The 24,948-nt window shown below is 37.4% G+C and overlaps 5 protein-coding genes across 7 annotated transcripts; 4 read left to right on the top strand and 1 right to left on the bottom strand.

Annotated features, from left to right (window-relative positions):
- Nucleotides 1-1,672: 1,672 nt before the first annotated feature.
- LOC117623459 lies at nucleotides 1,673-5,835 on the top strand. The gene is made up of 9 exons (XM_034354452.1): nucleotides 1,673-2,030; nucleotides 2,945-3,053; nucleotides 3,240-3,334; nucleotides 4,059-4,184; nucleotides 4,291-4,411; nucleotides 4,505-4,589; nucleotides 4,815-4,928; nucleotides 5,031-5,070; nucleotides 5,441-5,835. Exons 1-9 carry the CDS (start codon nucleotides 1,854-1,856, stop codon nucleotides 5,591-5,593), a joined length of 1,020 nt encoding a protein of 339 aa, XP_034210343.1. The 5' UTR covers nucleotides 1,673-1,853; the 3' UTR covers nucleotides 5,594-5,835.
- Nucleotides 5,656-11,119, top strand: LOC117623458 (isoprenylcysteine alpha-carbonyl methylesterase ICME-like). 3 transcript variants are annotated; one of them, XM_034354451.1, is made up of 11 exons: nucleotides 5,656-5,759; nucleotides 7,200-7,276; nucleotides 7,886-7,955; nucleotides 8,039-8,119; nucleotides 8,334-8,408; nucleotides 8,946-9,047; nucleotides 9,142-9,282; nucleotides 9,665-9,730; nucleotides 9,832-9,975; nucleotides 10,390-10,480; nucleotides 10,650-11,119. In XM_034354451.1, the coding sequence occupies exons 1-11, from the start codon at nucleotides 5,731-5,733 to the stop codon at nucleotides 10,809-10,811; spliced, it is 1,038 nt and encodes a 345-aa protein (XP_034210342.1). In that variant the 5' UTR covers nucleotides 5,656-5,730; the 3' UTR covers nucleotides 10,812-11,119. The 3 variants fall into 3 exon arrangements, with proteins under 3 accessions (XP_034210342.1, XP_034210341.1, XP_034210339.1); XM_034354448.1 differs by lacking the exon at nucleotides 5,656-5,759 and adding an exon at nucleotides 6,344-6,902; XM_034354450.1 differs by lacking the exons at nucleotides 5,656-5,759; nucleotides 8,334-8,408 and adding an exon at nucleotides 6,343-6,902.
- Nucleotides 11,120-11,322: 203 nt separating this feature from the next.
- LOC117623460 lies at nucleotides 11,323-12,611 on the bottom strand. Its single transcript, XM_034354453.1, has 2 exons — nucleotides 12,530-12,611; nucleotides 11,323-12,041 (listed from the first exon to the last, which is right to left on the bottom strand). The coding sequence occupies exon 2, from the start codon at nucleotides 12,015-12,017 to the stop codon at nucleotides 11,685-11,687; it is 333 nt and encodes a 110-aa protein (XP_034210344.1). The 5' UTR covers nucleotides 12,018-12,041; nucleotides 12,530-12,611; the 3' UTR covers nucleotides 11,323-11,684.
- A 173-nt stretch (nucleotides 12,612-12,784) lies between these two features.
- LOC117621960 (protein GAMETE EXPRESSED 3) lies at nucleotides 12,785-16,408 on the top strand. Its single transcript, XM_034352484.1, has 10 exons — nucleotides 12,785-13,012; nucleotides 13,113-13,300; nucleotides 13,428-13,754; nucleotides 13,953-14,199; nucleotides 14,297-14,581; nucleotides 14,668-14,754; nucleotides 15,049-15,081; nucleotides 15,155-15,214; nucleotides 15,306-15,448; nucleotides 15,654-16,408. Exons 1-10 carry the CDS (start codon nucleotides 12,922-12,924, stop codon nucleotides 16,251-16,253), a joined length of 2,061 nt encoding a protein of 686 aa, XP_034208375.1. The 5' UTR covers nucleotides 12,785-12,921; the 3' UTR covers nucleotides 16,254-16,408.
- Nucleotides 16,409-18,534: 2,126 nt separating this feature from the next.
- On the top strand, nucleotides 18,535-24,879 carry LOC117622620. The gene is made up of 9 exons (XM_034353363.1): nucleotides 18,535-18,706; nucleotides 19,297-19,874; nucleotides 20,081-20,162; nucleotides 20,312-20,387; nucleotides 21,102-21,182; nucleotides 21,576-21,712; nucleotides 22,763-23,015; nucleotides 23,660-23,723; nucleotides 24,044-24,879. The coding sequence occupies exons 2-9, from the start codon at nucleotides 19,346-19,348 to the stop codon at nucleotides 24,646-24,648; spliced, it is 1,827 nt and encodes a 608-aa protein (XP_034209254.1). The 5' UTR covers nucleotides 18,535-18,706; nucleotides 19,297-19,345; the 3' UTR covers nucleotides 24,649-24,879.
- Nucleotides 24,880-24,948: the final 69 nt, after the last annotated feature.

The following is a 24,948-nucleotide window of genomic DNA, read 5'->3' as shown; positions in this document are numbered from 1 at the left end:
ATGAGGCCCATTGATGGGCCGAAAAATGGAAGGTCTCGGTTTTCTTGGGAGCCTCGAGACTCAAACTCATTTTTTAGGCCCAAACATGTGGGTGAGCACAAGAGAGAAAAAATAGCCCAATAGCCCAATAGCCCAATAGCCCAAGCCAAATAGCCTATTGACACAACCAAAAAGCCCAATGTTTAACAAAAATAGCCCACTTGCTGAAGGAACCACCTTGGCCCATACAAAACCCCAAAATAAGCCACAAAAATCTCAGCCCTTTGCTGGAAAAATAGAAGCCACGTAGAGAAGGTCTGCAGGATTATTGAACAGAGCTGCTGGGAGGTTCCAGCACATGGAGGGAGCAAGTTTCAAAGCCAAAATATCCAAGGAACCAGGGGGTATTAGCATGTAAGATACCAAAGAGAGAAACACCCTTCGAACCAGCATATATATCCCAACTCCTTTTCTCATCATACTTGGCCATGGAAAAAAGGGAAGAAAGCAATAAAAGAGATGGTTGGGAATGGAAATCTGCCATTGAGACAGCTGCAGGAAAAGAGGGCCTTGAGCTTAAAAAAAACTCTGATCTGGTGCAAATAGACAAAAGAGATTTCATCAAAATGAGAAGAGTCAAGGAGGGAGATGAGAAAGGAGAGGAAAAGCTTGGCTAAAATGGGTAGAAGCCATTAGGGTTTCTTGAGAAGCGGTGGTTTCCAGCGGCTATAAAATGAGGCTTCTCTTACCTAACAAATCCAACCCAGATTCAGAGAGCAAGCTTTCTCTCTAACTTGCAAAAACCGGCAATCTCGTGCACTGTTCACCCTCTTCTCCATTCTTCTATTATGGCAGACAGAGTATCTGTCAAGCTGCCAGAAGAGCATTGTTCTTCATTTCTCTCTTCCTAGCCAAATCTCCTACAAATCTCTCCTTTCTCACCTTAACACTTCCCTTTTTCCCCCTAAGAAAGCCTAAATTTCCCCTCAGTGCTAAACTCATGTTGATTTTGCTTCCATGCCACATGCCTCTCATGCCAAGCTCAAAGTTTATCTGTAAGTATGCAAAAATTACCTATAAGTTGTCATTGTTTTGGCTGGTGAAGGTAACCAAAATACTTCCTAAGGCTCTGTTGCCCTTTCGAAGCATTTTTAGGGCTTAATTTTCGAACTCAGACAAAGGGGACAATTTCATCAGTCTGCCCTTTACGGCAGCCCAGCCTATTTACAGCTGCCGGAAGAAAAAGTCCCCTACACATTCATGCACAAATCCAGTCCTTACCAATTTCTCTCAAAAGTACTGCAAACCCAAAATCGGAAAATAGAGCACGAATTCATGTAAAAAGAGAAACCTGACTTAGGATTGGTTAGGGTGTTGTGTGATAGAGTGTATAAGTGTGTACCAGGGGTATTTTTGGTAGTTAACTAGGGTGTACTTAGTTAATTTTATATTTTGATTTAAATATTAAGATATACTTAAATTATAGGATGTACTTAATTAATTTTAGAGTTTGTTTAGCAGCACTCAAAAGAATTGGGTGCTGGGTGTGGAAAGCAAATATGCAGAGAGCTGTTTCACTACTGTTTTCACTGGGTTCTAAACGTTATTGGACCTAATAAAACTACATTGAACCCTTACCTCAGTCCAAGCCCAATGCACCTAATAACATTAAAAAATGTCTCCAGAACGTCGTTTCTCTCGGGTCACCCAAAAGGCGAAAACAGAGCAACCCATAGAAAACGACCAAAGGAATTGGAGAGTGTGGAGAGGGATAGACTTTGGGTTCTTCTGTTGTGCAGTAGCAGCAAGAAAGTAGAACGACCGACTGTGTGTGTGAAAGAAAGGAAGCAATCAATCAATTAAGCCATCAAGAAATGGGGGAAGAGAGAGAGGACCCACAGAAGCTGAAGAGAATGGCAGCGGCTGCCTACGACTACGAGAACGACTCAAGATGGGCCGACTACTGGTCCAACATCCTCATCCCTCCTCACATGGCCTCTCGCAGCGACGTCGTCGACCATTTCAAGCGCAAGTTCTACCAGCGCTTCATCGTCCGTTCTCTCATACCCGCTCTTTCTTCTTGTTTTCTTCACAATTTCTGCACCCAGTACTAATTGATTGCTAATTAGCATTTTTTTCTTGGGAATTTGGACTATGGACAGTTGAATCTCAAATGGGTTTTTCTGTTTTGTGTATTTGGGGTCACTTTTCCAATTGGGTATTTTAGGTTTTGTTCTGGGTTTCTTTGTTTGTTGATAATTTTGGGTATGAATTTTACTTTCTTTGCTACTGCGATCTTCTGTGAATTGCTTCATTTTCCTTTATGGGAATTTGAATTCGCTTGCCTATTATGTCTTTTGCATCTCGCTCACTGTCACTTGACTAGATGCACCTCAGACGAATAGAAATTTCATTTAGATTCAATTGATTTTGTCATTCGGGCTTTGATTTTGGAGAGCCTACTTGGGAGCACACTTGTTTTTTAGTTGTTCATTCAGCTCAGTTAATTGAGCAATTGAGTTCACATGTAATGGTTAAAACAATAATTTCATCTTAGGCTGACCTGGTTTTGGTTTCCATAAGTTGTCTCTTTTCCCAATTTTATGTTAATTGTTTAAGGACATTTTCTCTGTGATTAATTCCATTGATATCCCAGCAACATAATTTGATTATTTTACTGGGAGATAGATATTTCATTCAATGTTTGCTTGTTAAATTTTCTCACAACTTTTCAAAAAAGAATTTTTACCTCATGAGTGCACCTATAAAGTCATTTGGTTGAAGAGTTATGCTATTGGGATTGCGATATGAGAATGGCTTTGTTGGTTGATGTCTTCGGGATTGTAATTGGTAGGCGTTGCATGGCTTTTGGAAGTAGATGAAAATACAAAATATCAGATTTTGATTTATCTACACACTAAGTATAGCGTTTCCCTAATTCTTTGCATCTTGATTTCTTGAATAGGATCCTGATCTTATGGTAGACTCAATGTCAACTAGCAGTTCTTCTCAGCCAAAGAGACCATCTGCATCCTCCCGACCCACAAATGACCAACCTCAGTCACGTAGTGCTGGTTGGAATACTTTCATTTTCCGTACAAAAGTTCAAAACAGAAGCAAATTGGCCTAAATTGGCATTTTCCCTTAAAATAAATCAAGTTTATCTGTTTATTTATTTACCAAAAAAAAACGTTTTAATTGCCTTCAGTGGCCTGAAATTTGCTGATTAAAGTGAATTGAACTTGAATTGGTGCTTGTAGGATCAACTGCCAGAACTTCAGGTACATCAGCAACAAGTCCTCCAACTTCTCTGCTTTGGGATCGACAAACCATTCAGTTTTCTGTAAACGCTTGGGTATGGTCAAATCTACTCATGCTTTGATATCCACATATACGTACATAGAATCAACTTTGTTTTTATTTTCTTTACTTCTTGTTGAACTTTTCCCTTGCTAGGGTGTATAATGTTTATAAAATCTGCCTGATTTTCAAGAAATGCTGTATTACTTCGTGTAGTTTTTCTATGTTATTGGCTTTCTCCTTTAATCTTGTTCCCTTGAAACCAGGCACTGTGTTGACAGTCATATACATCAACAAACAGTTTTCTGTAGGTTAGAGTTTTTATTAACTGCTGGAGTCAGAGAGGGTGGGGAATGCAACAGTATCCCCTTCCCAAGATGTCCTGAAACTTTTTTCAAATCTGAACTGCTGTAATTTCAAACAAGAATATCTGCATGGTCAAGGTTCTTTCTTTGCAAATCTGATATGCATGGTCCACTAGAATACATTTATGCACTCCTCAAACAAGAACAAAAGTAAATGATAATTCTTCAGATCAAAGTATGAAAACTATGTCTGCTTCTTTTGAATCCAAAGTTTTCTCTGATTCGGAAAAAAGTTTTCAGTCATGTATACTTTAGGCACTTGATTCTGTGTTAGTGGGCTTGATAAATCATCATTTTTTTTTGCTTAAAGTTAGTATATCATACATAACTCTTAACCACTCTGGCTATGTTCTACTTACATTTAAGATTTTTCTGTTGTTATTTGTCCAATGTCTACCTCTTTCTTCCCTGCAGGTGTTTCTAGTGGCTGTGCTTGCAATTTTTCCATTGGTGCCTAAAAACCTTTCAAATAGGGCATATCGGCTTTCCTTTATGGGCACGGCATGTTCCTCTCTGTATTCCTTGTACTCGCAACATGGGGTAAATCTACTTTTTCAGATTCACTCACTCACTTTGTGATCTTATTCCATTAACTTGTATACGCTGTCCATGTTCCTATTTCATTAACACACCCTTACTATTTCAGAAACCGAGGGCTTGGAACTTGCAGGCTTTGCAAGTTTACTTTCAGTCAATAATCATGACTAAGGATTTTATCTACTTGATTTACTGCCTTACCTTTGTGACATCACATCTTTGCCTCAAATGTGAGCATTCCTTAATCCTCAAGTTCTCTTGTCATTTTTCTATAGGCTCATTTTGTTGTTATTACTAGTATAATGATGTGATCTCCATAGCAGTTGCCCTGATTCCCATTCTCTGTCGGGCTCTTGAACATGTTGCCAAGTTCCTTCGGCGCAATTTTAGTCAATCCTCGTTGTACAGGTAGAAGAGTTAGTTCTTAACAACGTTGTGTGATATTTTGCATATGTTAGATACCCCCCTCCCACAGAAATAGTGATATTTCATTATCATCCCCTGTTATTTGAATTCAATTTTATGATGTTGTGAATTGGTAATTCTGAGTGCTGGGCATGAGGATTGTTTCTTCTTGTGCTTTTCTACTTGTATTCTTTACTGAGCAATATTTTCTTTTGTCATGGTGAACAGGAAGTACTTGGAAGAGCTTTGTGTTTGGGTGGAGTCAAATACAACTACCCTCAACATACTATCTTCACACGCTGAGATTGGACTTGGCTTCCTTCTGATTATATCATTGTTCTCGTGAGTTGATTGGAACCATTTTGTGTGCTGCTTTTTTAGTCACAGATACATTCTATTCTTTTCATTTATAACATTTCTTAATTTCTGAATGTATATTTGTAGGTGGCAGCGCAACATTATACAGGCATTCATGTACTGGCAGGTGCAGTTCCTTTCTCTTTGTTCCTGAAGCGTAATTGTTTCAATTATGTTGAATACCACCCACCCACCCATACACACCACTCATGCACAAATGCATACAAGTGTGCATGTTAGACATGCATTGAGTCGATACCACTAGTTAGAAATGGTTTGTCTTATTGACTAGATTAGAGATTGAATATTTTCTGCAAACTGTAGCCCCAGTTGATAAGTACTTTGTTGTTCATTTTGGTTCATGCTCTTGTTGCTCCACTTAATAGTAGAGTCAAGAACTGTATTCACTGATTTTTATGTATTTATTTATTTCCAATATCTGAACTCTATAGCAGAGTCTAATGAGTTACATTCCCTCCTTGGAACACATTTTACAGCTATTGAAGCTCATGTATCACGCCCCGGTGACTTCTGACTACCATCTGAGTGTGTGGACAAAAATTGGAAGGACAGTTCATCCCCCCATCCACCGCTATGCCCCATTCTTGGAAACACCTCTTTCTGCTGTCCATAGATGGTGGTTAAGGTAGAGAGGCGGCTCAGGGAGGAGGAAGACGACGATATTTAAAGGGAAGGACGTCAATGGAAATTATCTTGAATTCATATAATCTAAAGATAAACTGACGTCAGATCTACTGAATTTACCAAACTGTCATTTTGATGCTAGATGGATGAAAAAGTATATCTCCTACTGAGGTAGTGTTGAATCTATAGTGCTACTACGAATTATTTCTCTTAAAAGCAAATTTTATCCAAATCCAACTCTTTTTAATTCTCGGGTCCTCCAAATTTGCTCCTCATGGTTCCAAAATGGCAATTGGACAGTAGTTTTTGCTGAGTGAACGTTCTTGTGCTACCCTAATCATACTTAAGAAGTGTTCACCATGTGACTTGTCTATGCCTTATATAAAAGAATTCTTTAGATGAAGGCAATTGTTATCCGTATTCTAAAAAAGTCATTATGCACTTTTTTATAATAATAAAAGGAAAAAATTGCATTTTAACGAGTTCACGATGAATTTTTGGAATGTCAATAATAGCCTAAATCAAAACCACAATTTTGCAATAATGTCCAAGTTATGAAAATATGAACAATGCTTTCTTTGGTAGATCTATATATTATCAGAATCTGGACTATAAATTCATGCACAAGAGTTCAAATAATCAAATGTCCAGATTCTTCTGAGTCAAATAAATGAAGAATATATTTCTCATTATAAAGTTAGAAATAAATCTAGCTTTTTATTTGTTGGGAATGAAATCATAACGGTGGGGATCGGATAATTTTATTTCTATGCGATTTTAGGAAATGCTAGAACAGCTTCCAGCGCGTCTTATTTATTTATTTATTTATTTTTGCATCTGAGAGCTTTCAAACGGGTCGAGTCCCTACCACCAGCTTCAGCTTCAAACATCAACGGTTTAACGGTAAATAGTAAAACACCGCCCAACCCAATCCACGCAAAATTTAGCAACCGAATCATCAAAAGCCTAAAACCAATCTCAGATCCATCCTTTTTGCCAAATTTCTGAGACATTGCTCGGATTGGAGCTCCCAGCTATGGCGTCGGAAACTGATTGTCTTCTTCGACACGCTTCGTCCTCCGCAGCAGAGGACGTGGCACAAGATATGGACGCGAAGCCCTTACTTTCTAGGTTTTTGAGCTATCCTATTGCCAATACCAATATGAATCCCCAGAGGCGTCGCAGGCTCTCTGCGCAGCTCGCCTCCGCGCCTCGGCCTCTTCGGCAACAGTCTTTTGGCCGCGACATCGGCCATGCTGCCAAAGAGACCTACTTGATCACTAGCCTCAGCTTCACGCTCCTTCAATACCTCGGGTACCTCTTCTCCTTCTTCTTCTTCTTCTTCAGCTCCTAGCTCGATAATTGGATGTATTTAGCTCTGTTTGATTGCCGAGAAACTCGATGGAAACAGAAAGAAAATAGAAACGTTGAAAAAAAACGAAAGTCTAGCAAATTCATTTTATATTGAATAATATTGAAGTTTATGTATTTATATAATAATGTGCTTCATTACTTTTCTGTGACTCCATAAAGCTTTAATTTCACTTCATTCTTTTTTTGCTGCTCAACTTTGAAAATTTGTGTTATTTCTAATCATTTATTTTCATTCAGGGTAGGCTACCGGTGGATGACAAGATTACTTGCTCTTGGTTGTTATGCCATGTTACTTATGCCCGGGTTTCTTCAAGGTGTGTGTTATGTTTACTTGTTCCTATAACCACCGTCAAAATACGATCAAAATAAAAATAAAAAACTTTGTGACTGTGTAATGGCGGAAGGCTCATGGGTATCACCATTGAGGCTAAATTGGCTGTTTGCTAAAAATCCTCAGCCAGTCTTGGAAGATATTATTTAATGTTCATACTGATCAAATCATAATGTCTGCCGATCGAATTATAAGAAAATCTACAGTTATCTTTGTGTAAAATAAAAAAGCATCTGCATTTAAGATTAGCTTCACTGTCATGATTTGTGTGGTTTGGTGCTAATCGAAGAAAGAATGTTCCATCTAGTAAGGATTGTGCCCCATCTAAATCATCTTTTGGAAAGGGCTCCAAGTTTAATTAGTGTTGATGTTCCACTTCAATATTCCAATCATTATGATAATTAGTACAGACATGTCAGTAGAATCCCCACTGCTGTGTTAAGACATTCTTTGACATAATCAACTTCCTAAACACAGCTTTGTTGTTTGCCATGTGATGAGACTTTTGTTTACTCTGTTTATTATTTTATTGTAGTGAATAGTAACTTGTGCTGTTCAATGGAGCATAACTTGATTGTTTATTTTTGTCCAGTTGCATTGTGTTATTTCTTTTCAAGCCAGGTCCGGCGTAGTATTGTGTATGGAGATCAACCAAGAAATAGGTAGGTGAATTTTGTTAAAGGTTTCGATTTTGACAAGTTCTGTGAATTCATTTCTTTAAAATTTTGCCATGTATTATTTACAGGTTGGATCTCTATTTACCTGCAAATAGCGATGGAAAAAAGCCAGTAGTGGTATTTGTAACTGGTGGAGCCTGGATTATTGGGTGAGTAATTTTAAATGGATGAGGGCATTGCTTAAAGGCAGCTGGAAGCTGTTAGTTCAGCAATTCTTATAAATTTCTTTCGTGAATTGTTACAACGGTCTAGAGATGATATTCTCTGCTTCTTCTCTTTCTTGAGGTGTATTATGCAAAGTGTTATTAGGTTAAGTTTCTGGTTATATGACATTTAAGTTTCTATAATTTCATACTGATTTAGGTATAAAGCGTGGGGTTCTCTTTTAGGTCTGCAGTTGGCTGAAAGAGACATCATAGTGGCATGCGTTGATTACAGGTTATTGCTTTTAGTTCAAGAAGTACAAATTGTAATGCATGATTAGATTAACTTTTATATGGTGCTTTAAATGAAGTATTTGGAAAATATTAGGCACTGATCGACTTGTAGACACCATGTTCACGTTGTGTTGATTATTGGAGGGATGCATTAGTACACTAAACTATTCGTTTTTGTTCTATTCTGTTAAAAAATTGTAGTAACAATACCAATAAAACTGCATAGGCATAAAATATAGACACTTCTTCGACCAAAAAAAATAAAATAAAAGACCACTTCTGTTGATTCATGTCCAAAAAAGTTGATCAAGCATGGCTAATTTATGCCAGTTTTTCAGTTTAACCATATAAGGATTGCTCCCTGAAACTTGACTATATGCCATTCTAAAGGTTAAAAAGAGCCTCTTGTTTTGTTACGCTTGTTGTCTATGCATTGAAGATTTGTATTATGTGTATGTCACCCAAACGAACAGTTTTCACATTCATTCTGTCCCTTCCTCCACAAGATATGTTGATATGAGTCATATGATGCATGCAGAAATTTTCCCCAGGGTACCATCAGTGATATGGTGAAAGATGCTTCTGAGGGTATCTCATATATCTGCAACAATATAGCAGATTATGGAGGTGACCCTAACAGGTGAAAGTCTAACAATTTTGTTCTTCCCTTCCCCATCTTGAAACTGATTGATTTCTTTTTCTTACTTTGGTCCTTCGGTGATTTTTTTGAGTAGAATCTATCTAATGGGACAATCTGCTGGTGCACATATTTCTTCCTGTGCTCTTTTGGAGCAAGCAATCAAAGAATCTAAGAAAGAAGAGAGCATTTCTTGGAGCGTCTCCCAGATAAAGGCTTATTTTGGTTTATCTGGCGGGTAAAGTTTTATTTGTCGCATTATCATGAATCTACGGAAATTTACTGAATTGAAGAAAAAAATTTATGAATTGGTTGCACCATTTGCAAAATTGGGGCTTCACAAAAAAGTCTAAATGTGTCTAAAAATGGGCAAGACAAAATCAGACTTCTAGAAACATAAATTTTTTGAAGCATGGTATATGATAGTGGAAAGAAATCTTTCCATCAGATACTTCACCGTAAATACTGCACTGCTGCATTACTTGCATGGCTCATTGTAGCATCAAGCTGTATTAGAGACTGATGACCAGTCATTGCTTTGGTACTATGTTGATGGATCTACTCATTGAAGGCTATGGATGGATCAATACATTGAACCTTTTTTTGAATTCTCTTCACAGGTATAATTTGATTAATTTAGTTGATCATTTCGACAATCGTGGACTATATCGTTCCATTTTTTTAAGGTACTTACCATAAGACATTTTGCTGGCGCTACTATCAATTATATTATGTTTTCTTTCTTGTTTGTTACTTCATGATGCTTTTGTTGTGATGTGTCATGCAGCATTATGGAAGGTGAAGAATCCTTGCATCAATTTTCTCCTGAACTTAAAGTAAAGGACCCAAGCAATAGGAATGCTGTTTCTCTCTTGCCTCCTATTACTCTTTTCCATGGAACTGCAGATTATTCAATACCATCAGATGCCAGGTTAGAATGCCCCTGATATAATAAATACATTCATATGGGATTTGATGCATCCTGTGGATATGTTATATAAATAGTACCCTTAATTTAACGCTATGCTCATATTCTTCTGGAGCAATAAAAGAAACTGATATGTAGTAGATGTCTAATTTGAATACTTGGCTTATTATGCCTCCTGTAAATTGAATTCCAAAAATGTTTTCTTAAATTAGAATAGATATAATGCCTGTCATCCATGGCTTGTGTTCTTCCTTTTTATACTATCTGTACTGTACCGATTAAGACCTTGAAAGAAACATTTTGCCTTCAGTGGAAAGCTTCAATTCAATCTGTCTTGATACAGATATCTGAATACCACTTGAATCAAAATATATTATGGTTTGGTATCTTCAGAAACTAATGTGTCTTTATGTGCAGTAAAATTTTTGTAGACGCGCTTCAAAAGGCAGGCGCTCAAGCCGAGTTAGTACTATACGATGGAAAGACTCATACAGATTTGTTTCTTCAAGTAAGTTATACTTCGGAGTTGAACCTTTTATTGTCACTTTTACAAACTTCCGACTCAATTTACTACTCATATTTTGGCGCACGTACACTAGTTTATAGTTTAGACTCTTGGATAGCAATCTGAAATAGGATATCAGGAATTCAATTATATATGGAGCTGCACTTTGCAGGATCCTCTAAGAGGTGGTAAAGATGAATTGTTTGACCTACTAGTTGCTGAGATACATGCTGGTGATAAAGAAGCTCTTGAGAAAGATGCCATGGCATCCCCAAGAAAACGCCTGGTTCCAGAGATCTTGTTGAAGTTGGCACGCAACATCAGTCCCTTCTAGGTCACACTCTGGTCATTATTTATCATAAATTATGCCCATGAAAAAGTGGTTGATTAGCTCGCGGAGATCTAAATTGTTCGAAAGAGATTATGAGATATTCAATTTGATGAGGTTGCTGCATTGTAATCCCCGAGTTGAATATTGCAGTTGAAGATCAGTAGCCTCAGATATTATCTAGAGATGTCCCCCCTTGTAATCCAATTATTTTAGACGATTGGAAGAATTTGCTTTTGTAGTCCATGAATGTAGTCTTAATTCTTAAACGCCTTCAAATATTAAATATTTTATTATAGTCGAAGTTTGATTTAGGGACTAATTCTTTTTTCTTTCTTTTTTTCATATTAAACAGTTTTTTTTTTCTTTCCAAAAGGCATGACGTGAAAATAAGAAAGAAACACAGGCAAACGATTCAAATTGAAAGTGAAGTTACTTTAATAAGGAAGAACAACAAATTCAAGAAGTGTGAGCTTCGCTTAAACAAATATTCTAGACTCTAGTAGAGTAAGATAACTAGGCATCAATCAAACCACCATCCATTTCACTGCATCCCCAAAGCTCAATTTACATTGTTTTCCGCAATTCCTTTTTGACAGTAATACAACCACCTATTGACTTGGGGCAAAATAGAAAGTCACCCATCATTATTTATAAAATGATGGTGAAGTCTTACAAAATTTGCATATAAGAACCTGTTTCTACACAAATGTGTTAAATAAGAGTATCAATTTCTAACATTTTACCCTAAACTACCAATGAATTTGGACTCTCCATTTCTCAGCCACAGTATGAGGTCTCATGCAATCTTGCGTTCAAACTCAGAAGAATATTTTTCTAGGGTAAACGAAAAACGAACGGCATTGATCAATGACCTAACTATTTGGAGATTTTATCAGCAGGTGGTGGAACTGGAACCTTTCCAACTGTGGTGGGAGGGATTGCAGAAGCCTCTTCGGCGGCATAATGCTTGCGTAATCTGTCCTGAAGAGCCCGTACTCGATCCTCAGTCTTGCGGAGCTTTCTCCATCTGTAAGCAGTCCAGAGGGCAAGACCACCATATACAACAATATAGGAACCCCACACATAAGGGTAGGTCTCTGCGTGCTCTTTGATTTGTCGATACTTTTCTACCACGGCTCCTCCCAAACCAGCAGCAGCTTGAGTACTTGTGGTTTGCTGCTTTTCTTCTCCTTGTTCCTCAGTTGCCATCCCTCAATTTAGCTATTGAAACCACTGCAATATGAAGGAAAGTAGAACAAAAGTTGCAGAGAGATTTAAATATATATTAAATCATAACACAAAGTTACACAATCAGAAGAATGATCCGAGTACATTAAATCACATCCAAATTTCTTAATAGCAACTAAAAACCCTAAGTCCAAAACCAAAATACAAGATACATTGATACACACAAAATTACCAAATTGAACGCTTTAGCATTAAACATCACACAATCAGATCATGGTAAGCAATCAAAATATAACTATGGCTTTCGCCATTTAGGTCACACGAATAAACGACAATTCCCGTACTGCAAATCGAAACATTTCAAGATATTATCAGATTGCAGGACAACACACAGTCAACCGGATTGAACAACTCACCAATTAGCTTTGGCAATCGGAAAATCAAATTTCTAGACATACCCAGATAAGAAAATTCAATGAAAATGGAAGTAGACATTAAAAAATTGAAATCAAAAGTTAGAAATGGGAGCTTACCTATGGTGGGAAACGCTGAGAATCTTCAGAGATGGCAAAGAAGAAGAGGAAGCCTGACCTGACCGAAGTAAAAGAAGGGTTTGAGATCCCCAAACCCAAGCTAAAAAATATGGGCTTAGATCAAACGACAAAAAAAATTGGGCCAGCTAGCATGTCAAAAGTGGGCCTGTGGCCTGCAAAACGGCATGACCCGGATCGTCGTATGACGGGTCGCCCTTTTCAAGTCTACATGAACCAGGCAGCCCTCCGGTTACTGGGTTTGGTTTCCCCACGTCCAGAGCGGTTAAATAACCGTTACTTTTCAAATGACGAACTATCTCCAAACCAGCAGAGCCCAATAAAACTCTCTTTTTCTCTCACATTGCCACACAAACACACTGCTCTTTGCTGCAATGGCAGTGCTTCAATCTCTTGTCTTCTTGTTCCTAATGGTTTCTTTGGCTTCTACCCATTCTCAGTCTACGCAATTCCAGAACTACCCAGGTAATGAAATTCTGTAAATCTGTTTGTGTTAGAGGAATATGTTGCTCTAAAGGCTAGGCTTTGAAAGTGATTGTGGTTTTCATTGTTTTCTCTGTTGCAGCTAAAGAGCCAACAAGAAGAAATTCTCGTAGACTTTCGAGGCCTCTGATTGGACATGATGGGAAGGTTTATACTTGCTCTGAGAAAGATTTTCTTGCATTTGAAAGTAATGGGTCCATTGCTTGGACCATGCATTTGAATTATACATGCAATTCTGATATGCCTCCTGTTCATGGTGGTAGAAGAAAGGTATGTGCTTTTCTTAATATGTCATGTCTAATATGATCTGATATCTGGTCCAAGTTTTTCTTTTTATTGGTTTCTTTTTTCCAATATGCTACAAAGAAAAGTTGTAAATTTATGCAAATCTTGGCAGATGTATCTGGTTGCAGATAACAGGGTGATTAAGATCAACTTGTTAAACAATGGAACTTCTGAACCAGCTGCAGAAGTTTTACTTAGTGCAGAACCAACTAAAGAACAAGGTGGGATTGTTGGGCTCGCAGTTAGCACAATGAGTTCATCTGTGTTTGTAAATATTAAAAATCGGGGACTCTTTGCATACATGACACGTGGACAGTTGCTCTGGAGTGCTGGACCTGTGATTGATCTATTTGGCTATCGTCAAGGTTGTAGGAAGAACATTGCGGATTGTTTTTTTAATTCAGTCCCTGTGATTGATGAATGTGAGGCTAGTATTTATGTAAGGTCTGCTCATCCTTGCTTTCTTTCCCCATTTTTCTTTCAGAATTACAATTTAGGGGCATATTACAATGTGATCAGTTTCTCCCTCAGTGTACTATACACAAGTTTGAAGAATGTTTATATAATTCAGGAAAGTAATTTCATTCGGAATTTTTTTTGTCAAATCAACAATTTATAGTGTCATAACATCGTGCAGATCTCAAATACTGGAGGAGAATTGTATTCGTTATCAATCCGCCGTCCACACTTCAAGTGGATCCAGGATTTAAGTTCTTATGACAAAGTTTTCACTATAACTCCTGGAAACAATGGTAGATTGTATGTTACTGTTCCAGTTAAAGCTCTTTTGTTGGCACTAGATGTTTCTTCAGGAAATGTTTTGTGGGAGGGAAGTATTGGGCCATTAAGTACCGCAGATTACGCACCAGTTGTCGATTCTAATGGTAAACTCCATGTTTCTTTATGAACTTTTGCCCAAATTCTGTTTATAACTCATGGTGAATTGATTAGCATTCTCTGCCACTTCATCTGCTATAATAGGTTGGATATCTATTGGTTCATTAGATGGGTTCCTATACTCATTTTCACCAACTGGGGTTCTCAAGAAATTCTCAAGAACAGCTGTAACAGATTCTGTGATCCAAGTCAGTCCTACCCTTGACTGCACTGGCTTTGCAATTTATATTTCTCAGACAGAGATGGAGGGGAAGATCAGCCGCACAGTAGGCGAATATACTTATGTGTCTGCTATGAAACCCAAAAGTGTTCTTCTTACCTTGTATGTTCCAGCAACTGGGTCCATCTACTGGTCTGAAAGCTATCCTGGTAACTCAATTTATGGGGTGTTTTCTTCCTTTTTCACACCATTTTTATTGCTTAGCACACCCTAATTCTTTGGTCGGTTGTACCAGGCCAATTCTCATCTTTTATGTCTCAGAGTGATCTTCGCCATTTTATACTAGACGAGAGGATTCTTCTTGCATTTGTGGCAGCTTCAAGTGAGATTCTAATTGTAAAGCACATGTACTTCTCAACAAGAGTTCATCAGTCATACAATATTTCGGTGTGTAGAAATATTGATTGCCACTGTAGTCTAATTGAGAAACATGAGAAAGTAGTGTCTTATCATTCTTTTACCATAGAGACATATTAGATGTGCACACCAATCCAAAACTCCCTTGAGGTTGACAACCCCCCTATAATGTATTTAGATGATATTATTATGTATATCTTCTGTGGAGCTAGCAGCAATTGGACTCACATATTGATATGTCTTCGTTGAATGAATGCAGAGACTGGTAACCCACTGGCATGCCGTTCTACACGTAAGAACTAACTCCACAATTGACTTGGCACTCATTTATCTCACATTGAATATAATTGTCTACTTATACTCAGGTCAGAAGCTGATGTCTAGCTGCTCCCAAGTAAGGCCGAAGCTTGTCAGCATCTACACTGGTAAGTAGCAACACTATGCAAATGCCATAATTGTAAATCTTCACCTGAAAGTTTTCAGTTGCCAGTGCTTTCTTGTTTTTGTTCCCATCAGGTAATGAAAGGGCAATACTCTGGTTCCTGCTTTTTGAATCTGCAATCATGGTAGTACTAGCTGGACTTGTGCGATTCTGTTGTATATTTTGGAGTAAAAAGAAGCTTAAAGGTGAAAACCTTGGAAATTTTCTTGAAAAGAGAGTAAGCTTTAAATCCTTATCATATGCTTCCTTAAAGTGTAAGTTTTCCATTAAAGAAAGGGATAGAGGTGAGGCAGATCAAAGATGCTTAAACTTAGACTAGATTAACATTTATCAGTTACAGTTCTTGCACTATAATTCTTGTAAAGCCATGTTCCCCTCACTTTCTCAAATATGCTTGCGGCTCTTTTTATCCTTAATTCCAGCGTTCTCTTCGACTCAAAAAGAAGGCATTTGATAGAACCATTACAGAACTTGAGCAAAAAGCTGCAGTTGAAGCAATGGCCAATGAAGAGGTGCTTGAGAAATTGGGCAATCTGCTACAAAAAAGGGAAGGCATAGAGAGAAAGCTATCAACAACCTATAGCTTGGGCAGAGATGGAGGCAGCTCAAGGTCAAAAACTCTTCTTCCATTATACGATGGAAAAACCAGAAGCTATTATCTTCAAGGTGGAAAGAAAGAGAGTGTTGCTGTCTTCCACACATTAAGTGACACATCAACTTCGATAGAAAGCAGCAGTGGAGGAGGAGAGGCTGGCTGGACTTCTTGTGAAGACAAAGGGAAGGCACCATTGGAAGAAGAAGAGAGCTCAAGTGATGGTGGGTTCTTTACAAGAGAATACAAGAAAAGCCCATCAGAACCAGCTTCAAGCTCAAGAGAATTTGTGAATCCATTGCTTGGGGAAAAAGAATGGACAGGCAAGAAGTTGCATTATGAGGATGAAGTGGATTCAGAGCCAAAGATAATGATTGGTAGCAGGAGCTTATCATTAAAAAGAAGAAGGGCTTTATCTTCAACTAACTAAAAAATAGATCACATAATTACACATACCACATACACGGATGACTTGCAAATTACAAGGCTGCAGTGGTTGTTTATCTTTTTCTAGTGCAAGAGGCACAGTGTGGCTTTTGTCTTTCACATTGCAAGCCTCGTGCAAATTACAAGCCTCTTATTTTATATTGGTAGCACCAATTTTTATGTAAATGGTAAGTTTTTTTTTGGTCTTTGTCAGGCAAGTTCGCATATTATATGTGAAAACAACAAACACAGATACATACAATACTGTATCAATGAATCTAGATTACAAAAGAATGCATGCATCCTGACAACGAAATCATGTTTCGTCCAGCTACTCCGGGTTGTGTCCCCGTGCTCTCTAGAGTCTCTACTTTTCCAGCTACTCCGAGTGTGATTAAAAAAACTTGTACTGTAGTCTTGACTACCAAATGCCATTCTCTGAAACATTCTAATTTGTGCAGATTGTTCTGCGGAATCAAAAATTTCACTTTGTCCAGGTTTCATTCCGTTACTGAGATCTGATAATTCATCTAAGAAGTCAAAAGCCCTTACCACCTAGCAAGTGGAGAAAGTGTATTAGTTCTCAGCAGTGCAAACAAAATGTTGGAAAGGGTCATACCATATTTTGTAAATACCTGTCTCATCCATGGCCTTTTCGCAGCTGTATGACGCACACAAGCTGAAGCCGCCTCAATCATTCGAAACATTTCATTCTCAACATAATTCTTTTCCAGCCTTGGATCTGCCAACCCTTCAAAGTCTTCATTCTCAAGTGCTTGAGAAAGCAAAGGCAGAGCCTGGAGGAAAAGTTTAGCTGTTATAATCTAGGCATTGTAGACAACCATACAATTTTGGTCATACAAAGTTAGCATATGATACAGGTAAAAAATTTGGTTGTCTTCAGTTGTTGTGACATGATCTTTCCTCACCTCCCTTTTGGAGATAGGACATGCCCGAAATCCTACATTTTCGTGTACATTTGTAAATACCTGTCTCATCCGTGGCCTTTTCACAGCTGAATGATGCACACAAGCTGAAGCCAGCTCAATCATTTGAAACATTTCATTCTCAACATAATTATTTTCCAGCCTTGGATCTGCCAACCCTTCAAAGTCTTCATTCTCAAGTGCTTGAGAAAGCAAAGGCAGAGCCTGGAGAAAAAGTTTAGCTGTTATAATCTAGGCATTGTAGACAAACCATACAATTCTGGTCATACAAAGTTGGCATATTACAGGTAAAAATTTGGTTGTCTTCAGTTGTGACATGATCTTTGAATTTCTGTTCTCCATAATTCAACATTGCCAGCTATATCAGGGGTTAGAGAGCCCGAAACAGTTGATGAGCCGCAACGTTCAGTGCTGTGTAACATATAAATCGTTAACAAGGTTGGGCTGGAGTAATCGTTGTTGCATATTAATGTTTTGATGTAATCTTAAGCCAACAAAAACTAAAAGTACCTATATGTTTATATAGATACTGGTAATGTGGTTAGTTCTCCATTTGTCAACTTCTCTGCTTATTTGTTTAATATTACAGAGCTAGTAAACAAAAGCTTGAAGAACTATTACAGCAGTGGTCAGAGTGGCATGCTCAACATGTTCCTTCATCTCAAGTAAGACTCCTCATTTATACTAGGGATGGGTTTTTCTATAAAGGATCTTTATGACCTGGGTATATTCAGTTTGTAATAAAAAGTTCCAAGGATGAACCTAGCCCTCAAACAGAATATTAAAAAGTTCATATAAAGGATTGTTAGCTCTTCTGTTTTACAGGTTCTAGAGGACGACTTGGTTGGTCACACTGACCTAGTTCGGAAGAATTGTCCAACCTCGATCTCGAAGAGATCAATTTCTTTTGAACCAATTTAGGCATCAACAATTCATATATACGAAATTATATTATGTACTGTCAAATTAGATCTATATAACACATCCAAACAAAATTGTACATATCAAAGAAGAATTTTACTAATATGAATCATATAGATAACATAGCATGTCAAAATATATAATAAGAATTGTTGATATCTATAAAATAATTGTGACACGAGGCCTTGAAATTTTCCTTGAGAGATCGGATAACAATTTTTTCTCAAAAAAATTCATTTGACTGGATAGCAAATTTTATTTATTAAGGACAAACTATTTTGTGTGTCGCTTTGAGATTGGTTTAGTGGGAAAGCAACCCGTTAATCTCTTATCTAAAGAAGGTAAAGAAAAGAACAAAAAAAATAAAGAAAAAAAGGTCAATGATTTCTCTACACTAGAAATAGCAAAACAAATAGCTGCGGCGGCCAGCCCGAGTTGTACCGTACGCCGCAGCGCATTCAATCATTCTCTCTCTCTCTCTCTCTCTCTCTCTCTCTCTCTCTCTCTCACTCGGAATCCGAGGTATCTCCTGGAGTTCGATTCAAGCTGCTCTGCATTCTAACAAAACTCTAATCCCACTCAACTCAAGGTAATTGCACTCTTCAAATCCCTAATTTCGGGTCCCTTTCTATATATTTTCTCTTTTCCGTTTGGCTGCCGAGATACCTTGGAATTTTAGGTAAGAAAGCAAATTAGCTTTGAGGCTTTAGTTTTATTGCGTGTTTGTTTTCCCGGCAACTAAACAGAGGTTGAATTCATTGACAATCATATGCTTACCTTCCTCTTTCCTTTTGTTTTAAATGGTATTTTGTTTTATTGTTGTTGTAAAGATTTGTCATAATTGATTGTGATGTCTGTTTCAAGGTTGAATATTTGAGTTGAGGTAGTGGTGTCTCTGGATAATTGATTCTACTACCAGATTGTGGTATATTAAGTCTTGGTCTAATTAATTTTAATATTGGTGGTTTAATGATGGTGTTCCTGACTCTTCAAGCTTTATTTTTATCTCATAGTCTTGTATATCTGTACCTGAATACCGAATTTAAGGCATTTTTGTCTACATATAAATATATACCGGTATACATGTGTTTGTGCACTTTAATGTACTTTAGTAGTAGTATTTGAGTTTTATATCATACTTGGTTTTCTCGTGTCCTGATGATTGTTTATGTAATGCAGATTAGTTTCCGTGTAGTCTGTTACAAAAGAAGTTGCTTCTTCATTGAAGATGGAATCTGAGGATTTTATCGGTCTCCCTCCTTCTGGAGATTCTCTTTGCGGGAATGTGAATGATGAACCTAACAATTCTAATTGCGACTCTAAAGAGGTTGATTCTCAACCCACTAATTCAGAGGATAGAGAAGATAAACCGAAAAGTGAGAATCTGGGGAATGACAGTGATGCTCAACGTGAAGTTAGCCATTGCGTACCAGAAGAAAACCTTGAAAATGAATTGGTTGGTAGTGGTTCAGATATGGAAATTGAGGACATAAGCAACCTCCCTGCTCTGAACAGGTCTGGTTCTGCAGATGAAGAAATCAAAATAAAGGGTAACAAAGATGGAGACGCTCATTGCCTACAGCAAGCAAATCATAACAATGATTTATTTGACGAATCATCTTTGCTAAGTGTTGCACAGTCTGAAACTGTTACAGTTGCACAGGAGTCAAATGTCTTCTGCTCAAAGGTGCACAAGAATGGTTGCCTTCCAGTCGAAGATGCAAGTCCCTTTGGAACCCATAAAACGGGTGGCACTAGTATCCTTCTTCCACGTTTGTCATCTTATTGTTTTCATCTTGCACATATTCCAGCTCTTTCCAACTGAGAAACTGGAAAATACATGCAAATAGGTTTACCTCTTAAACATATGATGCATGTTAATTTTTAGGATGCTGAAAATTTGGTTGTCTTCAGTTGTGACATGATCTTCGAATTTCTGTTCTCCGTAATTCAACATTGCCAGCTATATCAGGTGTTAAGAGAGCCCGAATAACAGTTGATGAGCGGCAACCTTCAGTGCGTGTAACATATAAATCGTTAACAAGGTTGGGCTGGAGTAATCGTTTTTGCATAATGTTTTGATATAATCATAAGCCAACAAATACTACAAAGTACATATATGTTTATATAGATATTTGTAATGTGGTTAGTTCTCCATTTGTCAACTTCTCAGCCTATTTGTTTAATATTACAGAGCTAGTAAACATAAGCTTGAAGAACTATTACAGCAGTGGTCAGAGTGGCATTCTCAATATGTTCCTTCATCTCAAGTAAGACTCCTCATTTATACTAAGGATGGGTTTTCCTATAAAGGATCTTTATGACTTGGGTATATTCAGTTTGAATTGTATTAAAAATTTCTAAGGATCAAAAGTCATCCTTGTTTCAAATTATTAGACTTGACAATATCTTATGTTCATATAGTTTCCTTCAACAGAAAAACAAAACCAATTCTTATGCTCATAATAGTAAGATGTATTGATAAATCATATGTAGGCAAGAAACTAATACAAACTATAAAAAGAAAAGGAAAACAAAAAATCCTCAAATGAGAATGAATATAAATGTCCGGATTTTAGCTGGCTCAACATCTTGAGTATTTTATTTTGTGACATCATTTTCAATGGGATAGATTATCCAATGTATTAAGTTGTAAACAAAGCACTTAAGTTCCATTTTCTTTGCCTCTGAAGATGTCAGTCAAAACATGTGGTGGGTTTGTGCTTTGGAAGTACTTTTTAACATCAACTCTGAGAGGTGGTTTGTGAAGTGGACTAAGCTTTGGAGAATGATTTCTTTGGTTATATTTCTGGTCATATGGAATGAAAACACGAGTATCTTGGACAGTGGGAGGTCTTCAATTGGCTGTTACCTGTTTTGATTTGTTGACTCAATTATAATGCTATGTTTTTATGTAATATATTTTGTCTATCTTTTGGCTGTATTGGGTGTATGAATACTACTTGAATTTTGTAATCATTCAGGATCCTATTGAAGTGGTGGAATCAGGCGAAGACACGTTCTTTCCAGCTCTCCATGTTGGCACAGAGAAGACGTCTGCTGTGGTGAGGGTCCCGTTATTGTATCTATGCTTTATATACATCCTGTGTGCTTGATTTGTGGCGTTTTTCCAATTACTTACCAAAAGCTTGGAGGCAAGGGGTTGTTTACCCTACTTGGTTGCTAAACTTATGCAACCACTACTTGTGGCAGCATCTCCTGGTTTAACTTTCCTCACCTCCCTTCTGGAGATAGGACATGCCCGAAATCCCACATTTTTTTGTACACCTGTACTACAACGATGATAAAATAATGGTACCCAAGATATGTTTAATGATTTCTTCAGTTTGTTAATTTTTCTGTTTGGCACAAAAACAGGAAAAAAGGAATGTTGTTTGTGATATTTTATTTCTTAGTACTATGCCATTAGTTCTTCTGAAGTGTTCTTTCATGTGCAGTCTTTTTGGATGGACAACCAAACAAGGAATGCAGAGAGCAAGGAATCCACTCCTTTGGATAGCAATTATGTGCCTCTATATGATCGTGGTTATGCCTTAGGCTTGACTTTGGCTGGTGGCTCAAGTAATTTGGAGGGGTAAACACTTTTCCATTATGTGATCTCAAGTTCAATAGGAATTTAGAAAAAAGTAAAATAGGAATGCAACAATGTCAGTAAAGCTGACTGATAATAAACTGCCTGCCCGATGAGACATTGTATTGGCATGTCTACATAAAGTATGCTCTGATATATATCAAGGATCTATGGTTCAGGACAAGGCAGAATGATTACTACCATCGCACTAGAAGGATTCTAGTCATCACCCTAGGACTCGATTGACACAATCCTACACTGCAGCATATGCTGCTGAAAAGAATTCTATAAATTCTTTCATCTCTTCTCTTGCCTTTAAGTACTTACAAATATGCATAACTGAAGATGCCTCCCTCTTAGACTAGCATTATAGGTCTCTCAATTATCATGAGAACCTTTCAACTCCCCAACAAATATTTGATGCATGTAATATTCCTTGAATTTCGGAAACTTAAAAGTTCTTATTTTTACCATAAGATGATGATGGATTGATTATATGATCTCTTCAATCTTTTCCTCTCATGAAAGCTAAACATGATCTCTTCTTTCAAGTGCACTTATTGCAAATAGCAAACTTGGTTTTGTTTATTACAAATATATTTGTGCTCTTGCTAAGTTTCATTCAGCTCTAATAATACATTAGCATTGTGCTATTGGTTTTTTCTTGTATGATGGCAATATTACTTTATTTAGCTGTTGAAAGTTTTGTATTGGGTTCCTTATTTACCACGTTTTGATTTAATCTTCTCATAGACATATTTATGTCCTTGATCTTTTGGATGGGAGTAACAACCAGACCAAAAAAAAAAAAACATGATAATGAATAGCAAGAGTAAAGGGCTGGCTTCTTGAATCAGGTGTCTAAGTAGAGGCCTTCATTAAATCCTTAATCTCGTCATGGCATGACATATAGGCTGCTTCATATGGTAATCTTGTTGGTGAAATATTTGATTCCATTTTATGGCTGTCTTGAGCAGCACTTCTATTTTTAAGAAAAATTTGTGTTTGTTAGAATGCCTTACAGATCTTTTTCATTCTTATTTAATGTTGTAGAGGCTTGGAGATTATAGATGATGCAAGCCGTTGTTTCAATTGCGGTTCTTACAATCATGCCTTGAAGGATTGCCCTAAGCCTCGTAACCATGTTGCTGTCAATAATGCCCGCAAACAGCTCAAGTTCAAACGAAATCAGAATGCTAATTCTCGCAATTCAACACGATATTATCAGAATTCTCCAGCTGGAAAATATGATGGTTTAAGGCCTGGTGCTCTCGATGCTGAGACAAGGAAGCTTTTGGGTATTGGGGTAAATGATAACTCATTGTGTTTAGTATAGAAGACTTGTTAATTTCTAGTGGTGCTTCTTATAATTGCGAGGAAAATATTGATAATTGAATGTTAAGCTCCTATGCCTGATTTTATTAGTTTAAAAGGTAATGTTTGATGTGTTCGAATGACTTGAATTTGGATATACCGTATTCTGTGTTGCACTTTTAAGAAGCAAACGGCTTACAAGAGAATATGTGGCTGTGGATAAAAGCAGTCTAATTGGTATGCAAGATTTGTCGATAAGGGTTATACTATTACATTTCTATTAAATGCAGTAAGTTTAGTTGAGTTCAAATTGCTTCGCAAATATATTAAGTTTCACATTGCTGAAGCTGTATAACTACTGTCACGCTCATTTCTTTGGTTGAGATTACAACCTTCTGAGCAACCAAACATGCTATGGCTTTTTTATTTATTATATCAAGTTAACATGTGAAGATGAATTTGATGAATCTACCAAGGTTAATGTTAGAGTTTGGTTCTTTTTTTTTTTTCTTTTGGTCCGATAGAGTTTGGTTTCCTTTCTAGAAATTTTGTTTTGTCAAAAAGAAAGTTCTATTTAATTTTTTTTTCAGTTATATATGCATCTATTTATTAATTTATCTATTGGGGTTTGTGCAGGAGCATGATCCGCCTCCTTGGCTTAACAGAATGCGAGAAATTGGTTACCCACCGGGATATCTAGGTATTTGAATATATTTTACTGAATGTAGTCACTTAAAACAACCAGTTAGGAATACTTATCATAGTCCACAAGCAGTCTGGGTGTGCATTTCCTGGAGAGACCCAGTTCAAATGTTTGGGATTCATTGCTAAGTTTATGGAGAGTGTTGTGCTAATCTCCTGACCCTTGACTATCCTGTTTTCTGGAAATTATCAAACTTAGGGTTTTAGTTTCAACAAGCTACTTGCTAGTCATAGTCTTAGTTTATTGTACTTGTCCCCTTGTTGTTTTCCATTTAAATTCTTTTTTCTAGCCTTGACACTTTATCTTAACATTTTTAGATCCAGATGACGAGGATCAGCCATCAGGGATTATAATATATGCTGATGAGGAAATTAAGGGAGAACAGGAGGATGGGGAAATTATTGAAACCGATTATCCTGAACCACAGAGGAAAATGACAGTTGAATTTCCAGGATTAAATGGACCAATCCCAGAAGATGCTGATGAGAGACTTTGGGCACCTGGACCTTCGTTTTCTGATCACTCTAGGAACCGCTCATACAGCAGATCGAACCATTATTCAGAACCCGTCAGCAGAGGGCATCACCGTGAGCAAAGGTGGTCCAGGGATTATAGAGATGACGGGCCTCCTGGCGTTGAACCAGGTTCTGGCCCATCTAGTTACCCTCCAAGATATGGTAGTTATGATTATGGTTACAACTTACCAAGAAGCCCTACCTTTGGAAGGTCCCAATCCGACAGAGGTAGAAGAATCCCTTTGTCCAATGAAGGTTCTGTTCCATACTCAAATCCTCGTCATTCGCCAAAGGATTATGACTCAGCCAATTTCGAAAATTGGAATGATGAAAGCAGGAGTGACTACGACCTTGATAGTTCAACTAGGGATAGGCTAGACAGGCATCGCCATCACCGTAGGAGGTAATGAAAATGATATGTAACTAGTAAAGATGCTAGTTGTGATGGATGTAGAGACGATTTAATTTCCCCAAGGAGGGATTTGTACAAATAACTAGATAGAGGTTGATGAGTTTAGATGGCTCTTTAATCAGCGATTGTTGTATGCTACTCTAATTGTATGTACTGCTTCCATTCTTTCCTTGTTTCTGTTGCTTTGGCGTCGTCGAAAAATTTATGAGATGTTGGGTTGATTTCATGCCTTTTGTTTCTTGAAGGAATCTTTTGTTTATTTGTTAATTCCTGCTTAAGTGGTAGAAATACCATT

The sequence above is a fragment of the Prunus dulcis genome, chromosome 3 (genome assembly GCF_902201215.1).
Source record: "Prunus dulcis chromosome 3, ALMONDv2, whole genome shotgun sequence".
NCBI lineage: Eukaryota > Viridiplantae > Streptophyta > Magnoliopsida > Rosales > Rosaceae > Prunus > Prunus dulcis.
This window is presented reverse-complemented; position numbering and strand designations above follow the sequence as displayed.